The sequence below is a fragment of the Cucumis sativus genome, chromosome 3, assembly GCF_000004075.3.
Source record: "Cucumis sativus cultivar 9930 chromosome 3, Cucumber_9930_V3, whole genome shotgun sequence".
Lineage (NCBI taxonomy): Eukaryota > Viridiplantae > Streptophyta > Magnoliopsida > Cucurbitales > Cucurbitaceae > Cucumis > Cucumis sativus.
The window spans coordinates 23,996,071-24,015,441 of NC_026657.2; the positions used below are offsets into that span (position 1 = coordinate 23,996,071).

Consider the following 19,371-nt stretch of genomic DNA (forward strand, 5'->3'; position numbering starts at 1 on the left):
TCCCCATGATTTCTTTCTTTTTCTTTCTACTATATTGATGTATGATAGTGGGTCTATCGGATTACTCACTAAAATCTCAAGGACCTGTCTTGTTTGTCTAAGAAGAATAATTTTATGTCTCAAAGTGTGAAAAAAACTTCTAAAAAAATCGTTTATGGTAGTCTTTCTCATGCTAGTGATAATCAACCATCTAGAATTGGAATTTCCAAAAACTCTCTTACTATTTCTTTTGTGCCTCTGAGTGCCTTTCACAATGAAGAAAGTGTTGGTTTATGTAAATATAGGGTTGAAAGAAGAATTGCAACTGAGAAAAAAACTCTCTGATCAAACTCAAGATTCCTTAGACATTGTGGAATTATTTGCTAAAGTGGGTTTGTAAAAATTGTTGTAGCGTGCAAACATGAGTTTAGTTCAACTGACACCTATATGTTCTTGTAGACAAGTGGTCAGAGCTTTTTGTGAATCTGTCTGTTGGTGCAAACAATGTTACTAGCAAAGATCCACCATATGGACTAAGATCTTTACCATGCCCTTTTAATTTTGTATATGGTATTTGTGCCAATTGTTTTCAATAACATGGAGTATATGGAGGTACTTATAGATCACAATATGTAATGAACATAGACATCGATTTGTTTTCAGTATCTCAAAGAAGAAATACTTATTAGCTCCATGGAAGTGGAGGAAAAGAGTCTTATTCTTGAAAATAGTCATAGCATTATGCTTTTATAGTATGGTCTTAAAAACAAATTAACAAATCATGTTAAAATCAAGCAAAACAGTCCATCAAAGTGTACTAATCCAAGAAAAATCATCCATCATTTTTATCAAGAAACCATACCATTATGCCTTATTGCTTCGGTCCTAAAAACAAATTAACAAAGCATGCTGATACAAGCAAAATCATCCATCAAAGCATACTAATCCAAGAAAAATCGTCCACCATCTCTATTAAGAAGCCTTATACCATTATGCTTATATGCTTTGGTCCTTAAAACAAAGCACGCTAATTCAAGCAAAATCTCATCCATCAAAGCATACTAATCCAACCAAAATATCCATCAAAGCATACAAGTTCAAGGCAACACATCAATTACATCTACTACAAATGTTCATACTTATGTTACCAAACCCCCATTTGAACACAATTGAGCATAAAATCATTCAACAAACTATATAAAATTTCTTTTAAAAAACAAAATAAAAGAAACTTTCCGTAGTCAAATCTTCATCGGGAGTTAGTAGCTATCTCCTAACACTCTTCTAAACAACATCGAAAGTTGTTTATCTCATTTAGCAAAAATGGGTGTTTTCAAACTAAATTTCGACAACTGTTATACGACATTAGAGTTCAGCGCTTATTTTCAATGCTTACTTTACCCCATTGGAAGATACGCTCTCTTGACCCCCTTTCTCCCAACGGTCGTTTTTTTTTTCTTGTAGTGATTTAAGGACCATAATCTCCAATACCAAGAACTTTATGTGGTGATGTTTGAGAAACCCATTGATATTCTTGAACAATTTATGAGTCGGTGAAATTTGATACTTACAAAGAATGTAATTTTGAAAGAATCATGGGGAACCTACACTAAATTGCAAATGTTTGTGAGTAGAAACATTGAGGCGTTTTGTGAAGATCATTAGCCATTGGTCACCGGTACAAGCGAAAAGAAAACCCTAGCAATATCTATACAACTCAGAGAACTTGACTAATAACATTATCTAACTAAGGTAGAGTTGGAGAATACTAACAAATAAAACATAAACATAAGATCCTTTCAATATACATGTAATTTTATCACATTCAATTTGGAACTGTCATTTTGATAATATATATATAAAATTTAAATCATATTGAAAAATGTCAACTCACATGACTTGTTTAATATTTGTAAACCAATCAATATACAATGATACAACGCATATTTGGTGAAGAACAGAGCCATGTCATGACCTAAAATATAAAGCCTCATTCGATCGCTTTAAGAGGTCAAGGGTGTGGAGTAATTCATATCCTCTGCCCATATCTACCTAATTTTCTCAACTATCCTTTTCCAATATTATAAATTTATATTTATTGATTTTACATATTTTTCCAGCAAGAGTTTTCTTGTAAATTTTGTAGTAAAAAAAACGTGTTAAGTAGTGACAATGATTGGATAGCCTACGCAGTTGCAGTTGTATGTTCTGGGGATGCAGCAATGGGAGGAGCAACCCCACCCGTTGTTGGCCTGAAAAGAAACCCTCTGTCAGAGGAGCGAATTTACCGTGTTGAAAAATAGGTAAAGTAAAACACAAATCTTTCCCTTTGGGTCTACGTGTGCCCAACTATTTAACTTACAATTAACTATAATATTACTATTTCAATTTTTATTATTATTTTTACCCTTTAAGTTTTACATGGGATACTTTACCCTCCAAAATTTGATAAATAATTCTAAGTTGTCCTTGATTTGAGGAGTGAAAATTAGTTGTTGACCAATGAAACATCACTTAAAACTACTTATCTAGAAATAGAGTATCTATTTTAGAAATTGTAATGACCAAATGGATACTAATTTGAAGAATAAATAAGGTGTATTTTGGGTTATAAATAATAAACAAGAGTGGTAGAAAAGACACGTACAGTCCAACAGAAACTTTGAAGGCGTCGTAGATAACCCATTGAGCTCCAGTTAGGGTACCAATCATGACTATGCGTAGAGGCAGCCCTCGTGTGAAGAGACCCCATAATCCAAGTTTCTGAATTGCCTGCAATACCAACACCATGACTCCAAATTTTAAATTAGAAAAAAAAAACTATAAACAGGGGAATTGTTCTTTTGCTCTTTTGCTCTTGAATGGTTACAGATTTTTGTTTTTGAAAATTAAGTCTACCCTTAATTGATTTCTATGTTTTGTTAGGTACATTCCAAAAGTGTGAGAAAATAGAACAGAATTTTTACAAATAAATACTTACCTCGCCAACGGTAGCCCCTTTAGCATTATTGAGAAAGGAGACGAGATTATCCGCAGGATGAGAAACTATAGCACAAGACACACCCGCAATATATCCACCAGCAAAGCTGACTCCAAGCTGCAATGCGCTGCTGCATTCATTCTTTGGCTTCGTGATTGCATGCTTGTAGATAAGTTCCACCAAGTTCTCAAATGTTGCAAACTTCATCATTGTATCTGTAAGATGCAATGCTTTTATTTTTATTTTCTTTTCCCTATCACTACTATTAATTAACTCGCTCTATTTCAACTTCACTTACATGGGATTTGACGTCCCCACAGAGGAACAATACCCTTGTACAACCTTCAAGAACAAAAACAATTTGGTTATTAATTACAGAAAAGCAGACATCGAACTAAGCTTAACAATTAAATATATGAGATAAGTAGAGGATCGAAAGAGTGAGTTTTTTACCCAAGAGCACCTTCAGATCTAACAAATTTAGGAAGGCCATCTGACAAACCTCTGCCAAAACCTGGCTGTGTCTGAACTCTAACTTTAACAGCTTCAAAGGGGCAAAGTGCAACATCAGCAATCACTTCAGCGGACGCAGAACCAGCAAGATAGATCAATGTCTTGTACTTTGCTGCATACTCAGGACCCACTATATCGGAATAGTATTTCTTAAAGAATTCGTAGATGCCATACTTGCAAGCACCTTGAGCACTGTAACCAAGTAGAGTTGGCGCCCAACCCCTAAAGAGGCCCCTGATTCCTTGCTCCTTTAGCAAAACTCCAAAACCAGATGAAATGTTCTTGTATTTCACCGGGTCAATCTGAACAAAAAGATTGTTGTTGGCTTTGGGATATGTAATGAATACAAAAGGGAAAGTGGTATTGAAAACATGTAAAACAATTTTTTAAGTTCGAATGAAATTTTTGAATTGCTACCAAACCAAACACATTTTGTGTTCTTTAAATCGCTTGTTTTTAGTCTCAATCCCCAATAAACAGGCCTCAAATGTTTCATCCGATTCATTTCATCTCAGAAGACACAATATAGCCGAAAATTGAGGAGGAACAAAACCAATATATTCCATCTAATGGAAAACAATTAAAGAAAACAACCAGCAAGCTCCTGTTAAAAGAAAGGTCACCCACTAACCAAAATGTTTCCAAGTGAATAATTACAAAAGCTCTTCAAAATGGAAACCTAAAAATACACGTAAAATCTAACCAAAGACCAAATCTCACTATGCATCCTCTCTCTATCCTAAAATTCCTCTCCCCAATATGTCCCACATAGCCGCACACACCCCGGCAAGCTAAAGAAAACCCCCTGTATCTTTCAAGGGTAGATGGAGGAGGAATTCCTCGATCATCACTCTAACACTCTAGCTCTTGAAAGAAAGAGCTTTGCACAGTCCAAGCAAATTGGCAATCCCAAAAGAGATGATTTCCTCCACCTTCGGACAAAGCAAGCAACAAAAAGACACATCAAGCGAAGTTCTTATCCAACCAAGCCTATCAACAATGTTAACCCGACCCAGCAACACTAGTTAAATAAGTAAATCTAACTTTCTTAGAAATATCAGTCCTCCAAACCACGTAAAAAACTAACTCTATAGGGGGCAGGATCTAACAAGAGATGAAACAAGGATTTACAAGTACAACCCCTACTAGGATTACGGTTTTAGTCACGAACATCTCTTCTTCTCTCCCTAAAACAACATCCCAGGAGTAAGAAAAGAAGAGAAGCCATGTTTTCTTATTGGTCAAATTAGGACAAAACCCAAAAGAGAAAGACGCATAATTCTTAAACCCAACCAAAAGATCCCATGTCATACAATTTTTGAAAGAGGATTAAGGTTTGTTAAATCTTTTTTGACAATGAATTTTATTTAGTTTTCTTTAAAAAGAACCATTTTCCACTAATATATCAATTCAAATTTTTAGGGATTTCGTTAATCCTCGTTTTTTCTCTGACAAGAAGATTTTTTAAAAGATATTTTAATTAATTCATCAAAAAGTTTTCTCAAGATCTTTGACCAAAATCTTTAAAACCGAATCTTCAAATCTATTTTGGATTTCTTTAACGGTAAATCTTTGAAGTTGCCTCTCGAATTCTAGTATGAAGTTCATCAAATTAACTCTACCTATAAATATAGGAGTTTTCACTCTCTTTTGAGATAGATAAAAAAAGATTCATCCAAGAAGAGACCGGAGAAGAATCTTGATGGGAAGGTAAGTCTTTACCTTCAACTAAATAAATAATTTTATGAAAATTATATTCCTTTAGTAAGATCAATCCAAGAAATATGAAGATTAGAGATTAAAAGAAGACTAGCTTGATATCTTCAAAAGATATTAACATAGTGATATAGCATTCTTTCAATATAAATAAATAAGTTTCTTTATCTGAGCATAAAAACTCTTTTGAAATAGGTGAACTTACCGAACAAATTATCAAATTTATAGTGTTCATTTTTCTTAATGTTAACTAAAGTAATAAGTAAAATGATCTACTCTACATTTTCAAATGATAAAGGTACGAAAACAAAGAACAAAGGAAATTCTCTCCCGCCCACTCATCCTTTCAAAAGAATTGCAAAAGATATATTTTTAGAAATTGGAAAAGATATATTTGTCCAAGGATTTTGAAATGTGCATTTAACCCCTTTTACAATAAATGGAAGCCATGCTTGTTTACAATAATTGTATGCCATAAAAATTTGGGTTCAAGAGAAAAGTGACAAAGCCACTTTGCCAACAATGCCCTGATGTGGATTCTTTCCTTTTCAATGTTCTTACACACTAAACTAGGCCCTAAATAGTGAAAGAACATACACCGAGATTCCATTCAGCACATATCTAATCAAAGTTATTCTACCAGGTTTAGAAAAGAACCCTTTCTTCCACAACTGTCAATCTCTTACAAACTTTCTCATAGACAGGATCCCAAAAAGGGAGGGCTCTTGAATTACCCCCGAGGGAGCCCAAGATAGAAGGAAGGGAAGGACCCAACTACACAATCAAAGACCTTCGCCCACTTTCGAAGCTTGGCCTGATCCGAATTAATACCAAATATAGTGCACTTGCTTCTATTCACCTTCAGACCCGACAAATATAAACTTCAAATAAGGCAACCATGTGGATAAGGATACGGAAGGACTCCTCTTTTCCAAAGCAGAATAACATAGTATCATCAGCAAATTAGAGGTGTGATAAGACTACTCATTCCTACCAATCTTAAACGGCTCAACAATATTACAGGCATAATTAAGATGAGAAGACTGAGCAAAATAATTGATGAATTCTTTTTTCAAAAGAAAGACGGAGAGAGAGAACTGCCAAGCATTATTCATCGTTAATAATGTGTGCCTTATATTGAATCACGTCTTTATCAACCAAGAGAATACAGAGCTGTTACAAATAACTTCGTATACCTCGTATAGACTTTGCAACAGATGGAATGCAATTCCCTAAAACGACCCGTAAAACCTTAAGATCAAGCTTCTGCAACACAACGCTCGGAGTAGTAACTTTCAAATACAGAGCATCGTGTTATTTAAGAATATTTTACACAGAACTAATCTATCATTTGTTCATCTTTCTGTAAAATTAAATCCGGAAAAAGTTTCAGAATCGAGACTGGATCAAGAGTCTATACAAGAAATAGGTGCAGAAAAGTGATAGTGTAAAGATGAATAAAGTTCCAAAATTTGATAGAAACGCTTGAGCAACCACACATTTATGAGATATTTAAATGACGGATGAGATGAAAAGGAATAGTGGTGGAGGAATTAGTGTTTGTAAGAAAGCCATATACCCACCTGCATATTACACTTGACAAGATCGAGAGGAGTGAGGGCGGTGTGAGTGAGACCACAGCTGAGGCTTCCACCGAAGGCACAGGCAGCGTAGAAAGCAGGGGAATACATCTCCAATTTCTTGGTGGGGTCAGTGGGAGAAGGAATGGGGAAGGGGTTCATGGGAGCGGAGAAGGATTGTGATGGAGATTGAGAAGGAAGAGTGGAGTGGAGAATGGAGGAAGAGGAGTAGAGGAAATTAGGGATGAGAGAGGAAGATGACTGAGTTTCAGAGATGGCCATGAAAGAATATAGGGGAGAGAGGGAAAGTGCAGAATAGTTTTGTGTTGTTTCGTTTTGTTTTGATTTGATTTGATAAACAAATTGAATTGGTATTTATATATATGTGTGTGTGTGTGTTTAAAAAGAATGAAAATTCCCTGAAAGTTCTTTCTTTTTCCAAGCTTTTCGCGCCATTCGATATTCATACATACACCTAACTGCCCATTATGCTTCCGGATTATCACTTTTCATCTTCTCCTACTTTAGTGTCTTTATTCATCATATAATATGATACAAATGCATATATTAGAAAGAAAAAGAAAAATATTAGAGAAAGAAGAATTGGACTTGAAAAATAACAAGAAAGAATATTCTTTTAGAAAAGAAAGTTGAAGGAGAAACGAACACAATTTTATATGATAAACATGTAATAGAAAACGAACAGCCGCCATTGACGTGGGGGGGGGGCGGCCTGAGGACTATTTTCCAATATTCACAATTTTCAAACTTACCTTTAAATATCAACTTCCTCTCTTTCATTTTTATTTTGAATTTTCTTTTTCTATTCTCAAAATATTATTTACTATGATTAAAGGGTGAAAGCTTCCATTTTCTATTCTCAAAATAATTTATGCATATTATTAATTTAAGAGTTTAAGTAATATAACTTCTAAAATTTAGTTACATACCCGATATTAATTTTAATATTACACAATTTTAGTATTTATTAGCTGATTTATTACAAATAAATTATAACATTTTTGTTATATAAAAAAAATACTTTTAGAAATTAATGATTTAAAACAACAAAAGTGCCTTTCTCATGTATGTAAAAAATGGTGAGTTGTGAAAGTGAAGGAGTCTCCTTTTCAGTTTATGTTCCGAGTCAAAAAAAAAAGGAGCCTCCTTATTTTACTTTACTCAATCTTCTTCCACTAATATATTAATTCTCATTTCTATAAGTTCTTTTTCTTTTTATTATTATATGCAATTTTCGCTCTAAAATAAGTCTTCACATATGCACAAAAACTTTTAAATCTACTTCATTTCCTACGTATAAATTTAGTTTTCATGTCTTTCCATTTTTAAAAATAGTTTCAGTCTATTGATTTCATCTTTGTACATTAAAGCTTAAGGCACTATTGTCGAGAAAAGATTTCTAGTCTTAGAGGCAACATGAGACTCTATTGTGAAAAATACTCCATCTAGATGATAGCAGAAGTGGACAATGACGGTCGTTGAAAAATGATGATCTAACGTTAGCAACACCCCTACTTACATTATGCTACATTTGGTAAGTTGGGTATTTTCTTCTCAATTCTTTTGAAGGATTCTTTTTGGTAGCTTATTACCCATTTGTATTTTCTTTACAATTGCTTAATGTCTTTTGTGATTCTATTACTTGTATTGCAATTGTATGCTCTCCATTTAATTCTTACATACTTTTCCAAAACCACTTTGCATCTTTAATGACTCTACCAAAATCTTCTTTCAATGTCTTCCGTTATATAACACGCAAACACAAAGTTAAACTAGTTATGGTAGTTCGATGATGATGATGTTAGCGTTTGACTAAAGATATTATGATTCGACGATCGGTATAGGATATTATAATTCAGAGGTCGGTCCATCTTATATGTAGATGTCAGTTCATGAACTTCATACATGCATGGACATAAATTTAAGATCATGGTTTTAACTTAAAATTTAAGTTAAAAAATTGGTATAAAATTTGGATTAGTCAGAGTACTTTTTAACTCATTTTAAGCTCAAACGTATTTATGAAACATTTTCAATATTTCAAGGATATTTTTGAAACAAAACTTTAACGATTTTTATCCAAAACTAAAGATAGGGGTATTGCTTGTAACCATTTTTAAAAGTGTATGAGCATTTTTAAACTTTGAATATTTTTTGTATAAATTATAAAGTTCATGGACATTTTTTTTTTTGTAATTTGGCAAATATAGTTTCTAACTTTTGGTGACAAATTACTATTAGGTGTTTATCTATCTATTCTTCCACTCTATTAGATTTTGTAGAGATGCCTTAAATGTTGTACTACTCTCATTGGTAATATAATATTCTTGAAATTTATATATATAATGTTCTTGAAATTTATATAGAGTGTAAAAATATTCTATCAAAAGTTTCAGAAGTATTTTCCAACTTTGAAGTATAATTAACAAATATATATTTACCATTAGTTTGAATTGGAAATGATTAGTGTTTTATTTTAAAAAATTATCCATAAACTTTTTATACTTTCAAATGAATAAATTTTTTTTAGAAAATATCTTATAAAAACAGTAAATACCTTGAAAACTTTAATTTTTTTTAAAAAAAATTAAGAATGCTCCTGTCACGTATTAGTAAAAAAGAAAAAAAAATGTTATATTAAACTTTATTTTCTTATATTATTTAATTAAATTGAAATGATGGACTATAAACTTAATTAATTATAAATATGATCAATTATAATTAATGTTATGTTTATTAAATATATTGATGAGTTAATTTTAGGTAAATTTTCATAAATATAACAAACATCAAAATATTTATGACCAGTTAACAAAATAAAAAGTATGTCAGGTTTGTCGTTCTTTTTCGTCTTCTTTATTTTGCAATTTTTCTTTTCCTTTCAATCATATTTTTCTTTACTTCTTTTGAAACTTTTTTTTTTCCAAACTGTTATTTAGTTGTTCAAAATTGTGTATCAAATATAAAAGATTTTAAAAATAATTGTTAGGATGTTGATAGTTGTTTAAATTTGACCAAACAATCATGTACCAAAAAATCTTTAAAAACCAACCAAAATCTGAACGATTGTATACAAAAAAAATCTTGAAAAAACTATTTAAATTTAGGTATTTAGATTTGGGTACCAAAATCTAAACGATAAGAATAATCAAATGTAAAAATCTAAATGATAAAAAACAATCAAATCTAAACGTGTGTCAAATAATCTTGAAAAAAATGAAAAAAATTGTTAGATTTAGGTAGCCAAATCTAATTAACGTGTAACAAAGAATAGACAAATGTAAACGAGTACAAAAGAACATAGCAAAGAATAGCCAAATGTAAACAAGTACAAAAGAACATAACAAACAATAGCCAAATGTAGACGAGTACCAAAAGAATCTTTAAAAAATTGTTTCGATTTGAGTGATAGTGTAGTCAAATCTAAACGATCTGGATATAAAATCGTGTACCAAATATATTACAAGGGCATTTTTAGTATTTTTTAATGTGGATTTGTGAGTTTTTTTTTATTTTTAAAATTGTTCTATAGTGTAAATATTTTGTTATATTGTTAAAGAACTCTTTAATTCTAATTATAAATTTCTTAAAAAGATTTAAGAAGTTTTTTCAAAAATAGAAAAAAAAACTATTTATTCTCGATAGAAAAAATAATTAACAATAAATACATTTAATTTTTGTAGGAAGCAAAAATATTTTTTCCATTAATCTATTAAATTTAAACATATTGTTTGTCCATAAAATTTAATAAATTAAATTTAAACATATTGTTTGTCCATAAAATTTTGATAACATTTTCCATGCACAACTCAACAATGTAACAATGTGATCTTAAATGACATCTTTTATTTTTATTTCCACGTATTCCATTTTGAGACATCTTTTATTTCCAATGATCCATAAAACCTTAAACCAAACAACAACTTTTGTGATTGTTTTAAATAATATAACGGTTGAAAATATTTATAAATAAAATAAAATATAATTGTGATTGACACTTTTAAACATCTATCAATGTTACAACTTATCAAAATTTAATATCGGGTGGGTGGGATAGAATGAAAAGTTATTCAAATTTAAGCTTGAGTGGGATAAAATCAGAACTTTTGTAGCAAAATGAGGTTTTTATTATCGTGGCCTCGATGATTCGCCTCCCCACATATCGTAAAAAACAAATAGAAACCTTTTGTCTTAAAACAAAAGATAACGAAAATAGAGAACGGAGGAATCAAATATATTTCAGCTAAGAAAACTGACAATTTGCTATAGAGATTTCTTTAGAGACTAACGGATATTTTTTTATTGTCTTGCAAAGCAATAAAAGAAGCGTATCAAGAATGGGATTGAGGGCAATAAGTTTCTCATTTAATTTGTATAAAAAATGGAATCTTTTAAAGGAAATGGAAGAGATTCATTACCTCCATTTTCAGCCTTCTATTATTCTAAAACCCTGCTGCTTTGTAGCTTTCCCTCTGCCTTCTTTGTTGCTTCTATTTTCTTACTCCCAATTCAGTTCCCCCTGTTCCCATTCAGAAGAAACAGAACAATTAGAAACACATTGCAATGGAAAAACAAAGCCTCCTTTGTTTAACAGATACAAGCAGCTCTGACAGTCCTCTTCATTCCTCCACCCTTCACATTACTCATTCAGGTTTTTCCTCTCTCTCTCTCGTTCTCTTTAACTCTAACGTAGGTTAAATGACCGTTTCGATATCACGGTTGGCATATGGTTCATTTCAATCTAGTCCATGTGGTTTGGTTAAATTGACTCTAGTATTACTAGACTAGATGTATTTTTCTAAATGTTAATATTAGTATAGCTCGGTGGGTAATTGATATACTTTTTTTCTTGAGGTCGGAGTTTAAAATCTCCAGACTAATGTAGTTGTACAAGAAAAAGAGAGACAAGAAAAAGTATTTTCCTAGATGTGGTAGAGATAAAATGAGCTGGTATTCAAATGGATGAACTTCCTTTCTTAAATAAATTGAGTTTAAAATAGATGAATCAGTTAAACTGGATGAAAGTCTAATGCATTTAGTTTTCACAAATACTTCAAAACTAAGAAACCAAAGACTAAAATTTGTTATTTAGGCTATGAAGTATCTTTTGTTGACTGAAATATTAACCACTTCCAACTGTAACAGACATAAACAAGAAAATGAAGGCAATAGTGACCCTTTTGGAAGAAGATGGGCATTTCCGAAACAGAAACCTAGAAATCAAATACATGCTTGAAGAGTACAACAGAACTTACCAAGCCTTGGCTGAAAAATATGACTGTTTAAAGTTCATAATTGTGAACACTCTCTATTCCTCGTTGTCTTCGCCTTCTGATGCCGAGATATTTCAATGCAATTTCAGAAGTCTAGATATGAAGTCTGCTGCAATTGATGACAACCAGAAAGACAAATATGACATCTTCAGCGAAGAGTTCCTGATCAAGCTAAGAGATGAATTGGTTGTCTCAAGTAAGCTGTGTAGTCAGAATTCTGAAAAAATAGTTGATGCCCATACAATGTATGGAAGAATCACGGGTCATGCTGAAATAGATAAAACTGAAACAAAGATGAACGAGCTTGACATACGACAGGTCAAAGATGTACATCCATCAGTGGGTATTGATAGGTGGGAGAGCAGATGGACTGAACTAAACTCACAAGTGACAATGCTCATGGAGGAAAATCTGCATCATCAGGAGGAGTTAACTAGGAGAAACAATGAAAAGAGAGAAGCCATTAAAGAACTTCAGCAACAGATACAAAGCCTCAAGAGTGAGAACAGGGCCCTCCAGAGTGCTCTCAGATTCACAAAAGAAAAGTTGAAGCCATATCAGTCCCCAATTTCACGACTAGCAGCAGCAATTTCAAACAAATTATTGATGCGAGGTTGTTCTTGACCTGAATTTCAGTGGCTCAGCAATAGATCATTCAACATTCAATCCAAGCACACTCAATCCTGTAATCTGAAATTGAAATTTTAATTGAAGTTGAAGAGCTAGTCGATGGAGCTGGCTCTTTTCTGATTTCTTTCGAGCATATGTCATGTTTAGTAAGATTGATATTCAATCCCAGGCTCAGTTACAGTTCAGATGCTTCGTTCTTCTGTGCATTCAGTACATTGATAAATATAATTAAGCAGAAAATAGTATGTAGAGTAGCTTTCAGCTGCATGTAACCCTTCTAGTAAGAATTTTTTAGGAAGCAATCCTTCCTACGACTGGTAAGCTTTGATCTTAGGAAACCCAGTAAAATGTAACTAGACTCTTTCCAGAGCATTCATGTGCTTCGTTCTTTACGATCTGATCAAATCAAATCAATTCAAAGTACTTAATCAAGTCCTTAATTAAGTGTCACCAATAATCCCCGCAAGAACACACCCCATCCTTAAAATGATGAAATCTCTTTGAATCTCGGACCACAAAGTCTCGATGAACGAGTTTAGAAATTAGCTTAATGACAGTATGACAGTCTCCACAGACCCTAAGATTTTTAATGATGTTTATGGTTGTTCCAGGAGCAGAGTTCATCACTCCAAAGGCAACAGCAAGTTTCTCACTGTGAACTCTTAAAATGATTTCTTTCTCCTCTTCATCAACATCATGAAGAACTGAGGTCATATTTGGCACATAGCCTATCTTTTGAAGCTCCAAGGTTAATTTCTCCAAATATTTGTATATCATCTCATGATGAGGATGCTCTTTATCTCCAACCAGAAAAACATGTACTCTGCCTTTCAGTTCAACCAGACTGAAGCCAGGTGGTTTAACCAATTGACGGTTCTTCATTAGCATCCTCATCCTTTCAACATCAGCCCACCTTCCAGCATCTGCATAGAGGTTAGAAAGTAAAACATAGTACCCACAATTATCTGGATCGAGTTCAAACAATTTCTGAGCAGCAATCTCGCCAAGGTCCACATTCTTGTGGATTCTACAAGCCCCAAGAAGAGAGCCCCAGACAACAAAATCAGGTTTCATCTTCATTCTCTTGATTAAATTGTAAGCTTCATTGAGGCATCCTGCACGTCCAAAAAGATCAACCATGCAACCGTAATGCTCGATACCTGGCTCAATATCATATTTATGCTTCATGGCATTAAACCAGTGCCAGCCTTCTTCCACCAAACCAGCATGGCTGCATGCAGCAAGAACTGATACAAAAGTGATGTAATTTGGCTTCACTCCAGCCCGAACCATCTTGTAGAAGATGTCGAGAGCTTCTTTGGCACGGCCATGCATGCCATAACCAGCAACCATGGCCGTCCATGACTTAACATTCTTTTCCTTCATACGATCAAAAGTTTTTTTTGCCATTTCAACTCTACCACATTTGCAATACATGTCAATTATGGAGGTTCCAACACACACATTATACTCCAAATCCATCTTTATCACCTACATGAATCAGCAGATTAAACATTATTATTTGTTCGTACTGAGATTATGAGATTTAAAGCAGCTAGTAATGGAGAAAAAAGACTAATGATAATACCAAGAGTTGCAACATTGACAGACAAATTTTATTACAATAAATGGCTCAAATTCATATCTTGGGTCTTCAACTCCTCTGGCACACATTGAAAACCAACTAAACCTATCTAATCAATTTCGTTTAATCAGTCTCAACTAAACCAATCTGCTCGGGGGGTAGTCTCAAACTCTGCCCCTAGGTTGTTCTCTTCTGTTCTTTTGCTATAGTCTCTGTTTCTTATTTAATAATAATCATACATAAATAAAAACTGGTCTGAAGTGTGTTTACCGGTAAAACAATGAAGGAATGAGAAATAGTCAGTCAGTTTAAATGGGATAGATTTTGACAACTTTGATTAACCAATTTTATAAGTGATCCAAAATCCTAATATGTGTCCATATCATGCATAATTAATCTACTTACAATCTTCAATAAATGGAAAAAAAATGTACCTAACTATCAATTATAATGGTCTAGCCAATCCAAGTATAGCTCATTGAATAAACCACCAATTACGAACCCAAGTGTCGATGGTTTGATCTCTCTTTTTTGCATTTGTTGAACTAAAAATAAGGTTTCTATGGAAAATTAACCAAGGTAAGTTTTACCAACCACTAATAAAACAAACAAGATTCTTTTTTTTCTAAAATGGATACTTCATAAGACAAATAAGATATAAACCAAAAATTTAATGATTGAGAACTATAATCACCTGATCATGAATACACTTGCCAGCCCTCAATGCCCCAGCATGAGCACAAGCCAACAAAACAGCCGATAGTGTCACTGCATTGTAACGAACACCAACATGCCTCACCATTCCATGGAAAACTTCCAAAGCCTCCCCAGACAACCCACTTTGAGCATACACTGCAATCATTGAATTCCAAGAAATGTCATCTTTCTCTTCCATCCAATCAAACACCTTTTTAGAAACCAAAGGCTGCCCACATTTTGCATACGCATCCATCAATGTGTTTCCAACTCCAATACTCCCATCAAAGCCTTTCTTTACCACGAAGCCATGAACTCCTTCAGTAATCCCCTTCCCAGATACACGAGAACAGGCGGATAAAACCGAAACCATGACAACTGAATCAAGAGGCACGTTATTGCCATCTTCAACCTCTGTTTCTTCCTCCAGGAAGTCTTTGAAAAGCAACAATGCGTTATCTGCTTGCTCATTTTGGACGTAACTGCAAAGAGTATGAATTCAAGATTATAATTTGCTCGGATCTACCAACTGAAATAATGCTTGGCGATTTAGAATGGTTATCTGAGTCGCTAGAGCTACTAGAATATTAATTCCTCTTCAATTGATTTTCACTTGGTGGGTATTATCTAATTTCAAACCTACATATGAGAAGAGTATTGAGAATATGAGCAAAACACTAAATTTATACAACCCCTTAGCAAGTAGGAGGAAGTCATGTATTGATGGTCATGTGTCCAAACTCAAATGTTGAAAACTAAGAATTAAGAGTACGAATAAAAGATAGCATAAATACTAACTTTATGTCACGTTTAATAACCAATTAACATTTTTGTTTTTGAAAGACATGCTTGTTTTTTCACGGAATCTTTAAAAGGGCTTTCATGTTAACTCAACAGACATTGAATTCTTTGCCAAATTCAAAAAAAAAAAAAGAAGAAGTTTTTAAAAAATAATTTTAGTTTTCAAAACTTTGCTTGGATTTTGAAAATACCCTTAAAGGATTAACAAAGGAACATATTGATGGAAATAGTGATTATAAGCTTAATTTTCGAATATCAAACGGTTGTGAACAGGACTTCAATTTTCAAGTTAAGTGGTAGCTTAACAAGTGAAGAAACGTATAAAGAAAATGAATCACGTCTTTAGTAACTTATCAGCTAAAATTTGTAGGTGCAGTGACGGTTTAACATGATAGGCCTTGAGTTCGAACTCTAGAAGTGGAGATAGAGTTAAGAATCAGAATAAAAGTTCAACTTCACTCATTCTATTGACGTAAGCTTTCTGAGAGCATGAATTACAAGATTACCCGGTAATCATTGACGTCCAAGATACGACGTTTCGAAGGGGAATTTCGTCGAACAGTGCACGTGCATCCTTCAACTGGCCACATTTGGAGTACATATCGATAAGGGCGGAGGAGACGAAGAGATCAGTTTCGAAGCCGAAGACAAAAGCTTGCTGGTGAGACATCCTGCCGGAGACAAGATCGCAGAGAGCAGAACAGGATTTGATGGTGCAGGGAAAAGAGGAGCGAGTGGGAATGAGGCCCAGCTTCCGCAAGGAGGAGAAGGCTCGAAGAGCTTCAACCGAATCGCCACCGCGAGCCAAATCGGCGATGACAGAGTTCCATGAATGGACATTTGATTTATCAACGTATTTGTAGAACCAAGTGGCAAGATTGGAACTGGTTGAGTATTGGCGCCAACAGAGTTTCAAATGGAAGACCAATTTGATTGAACGTTGATTTGGGATTCCCATTCTCAAATCATATAGTAGAAGATTTATTGTTTCTCCTTAGCTTTCGTTTTCATAATTCTTGTTTCTCGTTGGCAGCAAGCAGATCCAGTTCAATTTTCCCGGGAGAAGACTGGACAGCGCCATGACCTATTAATTAGATAAAAGCTTCATACGAACTACTACTTGACCTACCTTTGTTTTAGAATTCAAATTTTGTAACCTTTCCTCCAAAATTAAATTATGAAATATTGTTATGGATGCTCCACTCTTCTCTTTTTTCTTTTTTTACTAGTTACAATTTTTTTTATCCTCTTTTCTTTTTTAACAATTTATTTGGGACTAACGTTTCTTTTTAAAAGATTTGTAAAAATAGGGTTCATTTAAAACATATGACAAAAATAAGAGAGAAAGGCAAACTATGGTTAAAAAATAGGGTGATTTACGAACTGACCATGATTCTGATCTCCTACAACATCCTTACCCTATCGTCATCGTCTTTATTCAACACGCCTTCGATCTATGTCTACAACATTGAGTTGTCTTGTCTGCTGAATAATATGTTCTTCATTTACCAAGGTCTGGTCATACATTGAACTCAAATCTTGTAAATCATGTTCTATCGAGTAATTATGTATGTCTTGGACAAAATTATTTTGTATAATCACAAATAATGTAATTAAATATTATGCATGTTATACAATTAGAAAATAAATTATATTAAATTCTTACCATGCAATAATAGTAAGCGTCATGGAGTGTGATAAATCGTCTCATAATTGACTTGTACGAGGAAAAATAGTGATTTGATACAGTTGGCTCGTGTGTTGCTTTCCTTGTTCACAATGATCATGACATGTATGTCAACTCGTGTAGTTCTTGTATGAATCTTACCCCAAGAGAAACTAGTCTTCGACGACTCGAAGGAACACCTAAGAGAAACTAATATTCGATGATTTGAAGGAACACCTAAGAGAAACTGGTCTTCGGCGACTCGAAGGAAAGCCTAAAAGAAACTGGTCTTCGCGACCCGAAGGAACACCGAAGAGAATCGAGTTGTAAGTGATCCCGTCAAAGCACTCATAAAAGTTAACTACACAGACATAAATAGATGGTGATTCCGAGAGACACGCATATGGGTACGACCCTAACAAACAAAGTTAATAGAACACCGCAATCCTGAAGGGATAAAAGCCTTAGGCATAAGAAGATTTTAATTTACAGAATCATTCCTCAGTTTAATTTGAGAATTCCAAAATACCAAACATTGGCAAAATAATACATAAACTAATTTTCTTATTATAACTTAAAGGCTAAGCATGCTTTCGAATTATAGATTAGAGAAAGAAAAACTTATATAGTTTGATGTCTCTGAATCTATAAAAACTCCAAATTGAGACACTACCCGTCGAAGATTTTTCTATCCTCTAGAATAAGATTGGTTTGTGAGAACCAATTGAGACGAAAAAAAAGTTTAGAGAGAAACTATTTTTGCAGAGACAAAAAACACTGGCTTAATTAATTTAGAAAAACTGTTTTTCTTTTGCATATTTATAACTCCTTTTGAGAGAATTATGACATTCTATTAATTTAAAAAGTATTAAATTAATAGAAATTTCAAATCAATTAATTAATTAATTGATTGATAATTAATTAAAATCATATTTAATTAATAATTCATTTAAATCATATTTAATGAATATGTCTTCAATATCTTATACTCCTTGAACTTTTCAAGAGCTTCCGACTTAGGCTCTATTAAGTATAAATAATCATACCTTGAATAATCATCTATAAAAGAGATGAAGTATTCAAAACCTCCTCTAGCTTTTACATTCACCACAAAGGTCTGAATATATAAGTTCTAGGGGTTTATTGGCTCTATAACCTTTTCGAGTAAAAAAATATTTTAGTCATCTTTCCTTCAAGAAAAGATTCACATGGAGGCAATGAATCATCTTCTAACTCATTTAGAAGTCCATTCTTTACCAATCTTTTGATCCTATCGAGATTAATGTGACTTAATCTTAAATGTCGTAGATAAGTATTATTATCAAAATAAATTATTTGCCTTTTATTTTGAGTATTAGCAGTTTTCAACATCCCATGATTTAAAATTGATTTCGCTCCCTTAGGTCTTAATACATACAAGTTGTCTTCAAGCTTAACTGAACAAATATGTACATCATTCTTAGAAATGAACACTTCATTAAAGAAAATGTTATATTATATGATTGTTCGATAAGTCAAGAAATAGATATAAGATTCCTTGTAATCTTAGGAAATATGTACAAATTTTCTAAAAACGAGAATCTATTTCTGAAAGACAACTTAACATCTCCTACTACACGAGTTGAAATGACATCTTCCATTTCAACCTTGAGTATCATCTCACCCTCCTCGAGCTGCTTAAAGGAACTAGTTTCCTGTAAAGAAGAGCAAACATGGCTAGTGGCTCTTGAACCAAGTATCGTGTTTTTTGCTTAGTATATCAGACATACTGAACAAGAGATAGACGCGGGCCTTGTCATTGGCCTTTATTCAACGGTTATATGCATCCCAGACATTCTAAGATGATTTTTAAGCAGGGGAAGGTATTTCCTCATTAAGACAAAGCATAGATCATCATAAACCAAAATCACATTCAAGTTTCACTTCCACGT

General features: G+C 33.2%; 3 protein-coding genes across 4 annotated transcripts; 1 reads left to right on the forward strand and 2 right to left on the reverse strand.

Annotated features, from left to right (window-relative positions):
- Nucleotides 1-1,834: 1,834 nt before the first annotated feature.
- LOC101203018 (mitochondrial phosphate carrier protein 3, mitochondrial) lies at nt 1,835-7,102 on the reverse strand. 2 transcript variants are annotated; one of them, XM_004145650.3, is made up of 6 exons: nt 6,772-7,102; nt 3,413-3,774; nt 3,258-3,301; nt 2,960-3,174; nt 2,627-2,751; nt 1,835-2,231 (listed from the first exon to the last, which is right to left on the reverse strand). In XM_004145650.3, the coding sequence occupies exons 1-6, from the start codon at nt 7,048-7,050 to the stop codon at nt 2,165-2,167; spliced, it is 1,092 nt and encodes a 363-aa protein (XP_004145698.1). In that variant the 5' UTR covers nt 7,051-7,102; the 3' UTR covers nt 1,835-2,164. The 2 variants fall into 2 exon arrangements, with proteins under 2 accessions (XP_004145698.1, XP_031737799.1); XM_031881939.1 differs by lacking the exon at nt 6,772-7,102 and adding an exon at nt 4,604-4,801.
- Nucleotides 7,103-11,006: 3,904 nt separating this feature from the next.
- Nucleotides 11,007-16,948, reverse strand: LOC105434920 (pentatricopeptide repeat-containing protein At3g26782, mitochondrial). The gene is made up of 4 exons (XM_011653283.2): nt 16,281-16,948; nt 14,972-15,455; nt 12,045-14,183; nt 11,007-11,308 (listed from the first exon to the last, which is right to left on the reverse strand). Exons 1-3 carry the CDS (start codon nt 16,730-16,732, stop codon nt 13,140-13,142), a joined length of 1,980 nt encoding a protein of 659 aa, XP_011651585.1. The 5' UTR covers nt 16,733-16,948; the 3' UTR covers nt 11,007-11,308; nt 12,045-13,139.
- LOC105434918 lies at nt 11,303-12,877 on the forward strand. The gene is made up of 2 exons (XM_031883307.1): nt 11,303-11,440; nt 11,935-12,877. The coding sequence occupies exons 1-2, from the start codon at nt 11,353-11,355 to the stop codon at nt 12,684-12,686; spliced, it is 840 nt and encodes a 279-aa protein (XP_031739167.1). The 5' UTR covers nt 11,303-11,352; the 3' UTR covers nt 12,687-12,877.
- Nucleotides 16,949-19,371: the final 2,423 nt, after the last annotated feature.

Bases quoted from the DNA above. Each gene is read 5' to 3' on its own strand.
- LOC101203018 (XM_004145650.3), bottom strand. From the start codon at position 7,050: ATGGCCATCTCTGAAACTCAGTCATCTTCCTCTCTCATCCCTAATTTC. The intron at 2,752-2,959 runs GTAAGTATTTAT...TTGGTATTGCAG, and splicing joins AAGGGGCTACCGTTGGCGAG to GCAATTCAGAAACTTGGATT. The intron at 2,232-2,626 runs GTACGTGTCTTT...GTTTCTTTTCAG, and splicing joins TTCAAAGTTTCTGTTGGACT to GCCAACAACGGGTGGGGTTG.
- LOC105434918 (XM_031883307.1), top strand. From the start codon at position 11,353: ATGGAAAAACAAAGCCTCCTTTGTTTAACAGATACAAGCAGCTCTGAC. The intron at 11,441-11,934 runs GTTTTTCCTCTC...CAACTGTAACAG, and splicing joins CCTTCACATTACTCATTCAG to ACATAAACAAGAAAATGAAG.
- LOC105434920 (XM_011653283.2), bottom strand. From the start codon at position 16,732: ATGGGAATCCCAAATCAACGTTCAATCAAATTGGTCTTCCATTTGAAA. The intron at 15,456-16,280 runs GTAATCTTGTAA...TACTCTTTGCAG, and splicing joins TGGACGTCAATGATTACCGG to TTACGTCCAAAATGAGCAAG. The intron at 14,184-14,971 runs GTGATTATAGTT...TGATTCATGTAG, and splicing joins GCAAGTGTATTCATGATCAG to GTGATAAAGATGGATTTGGA.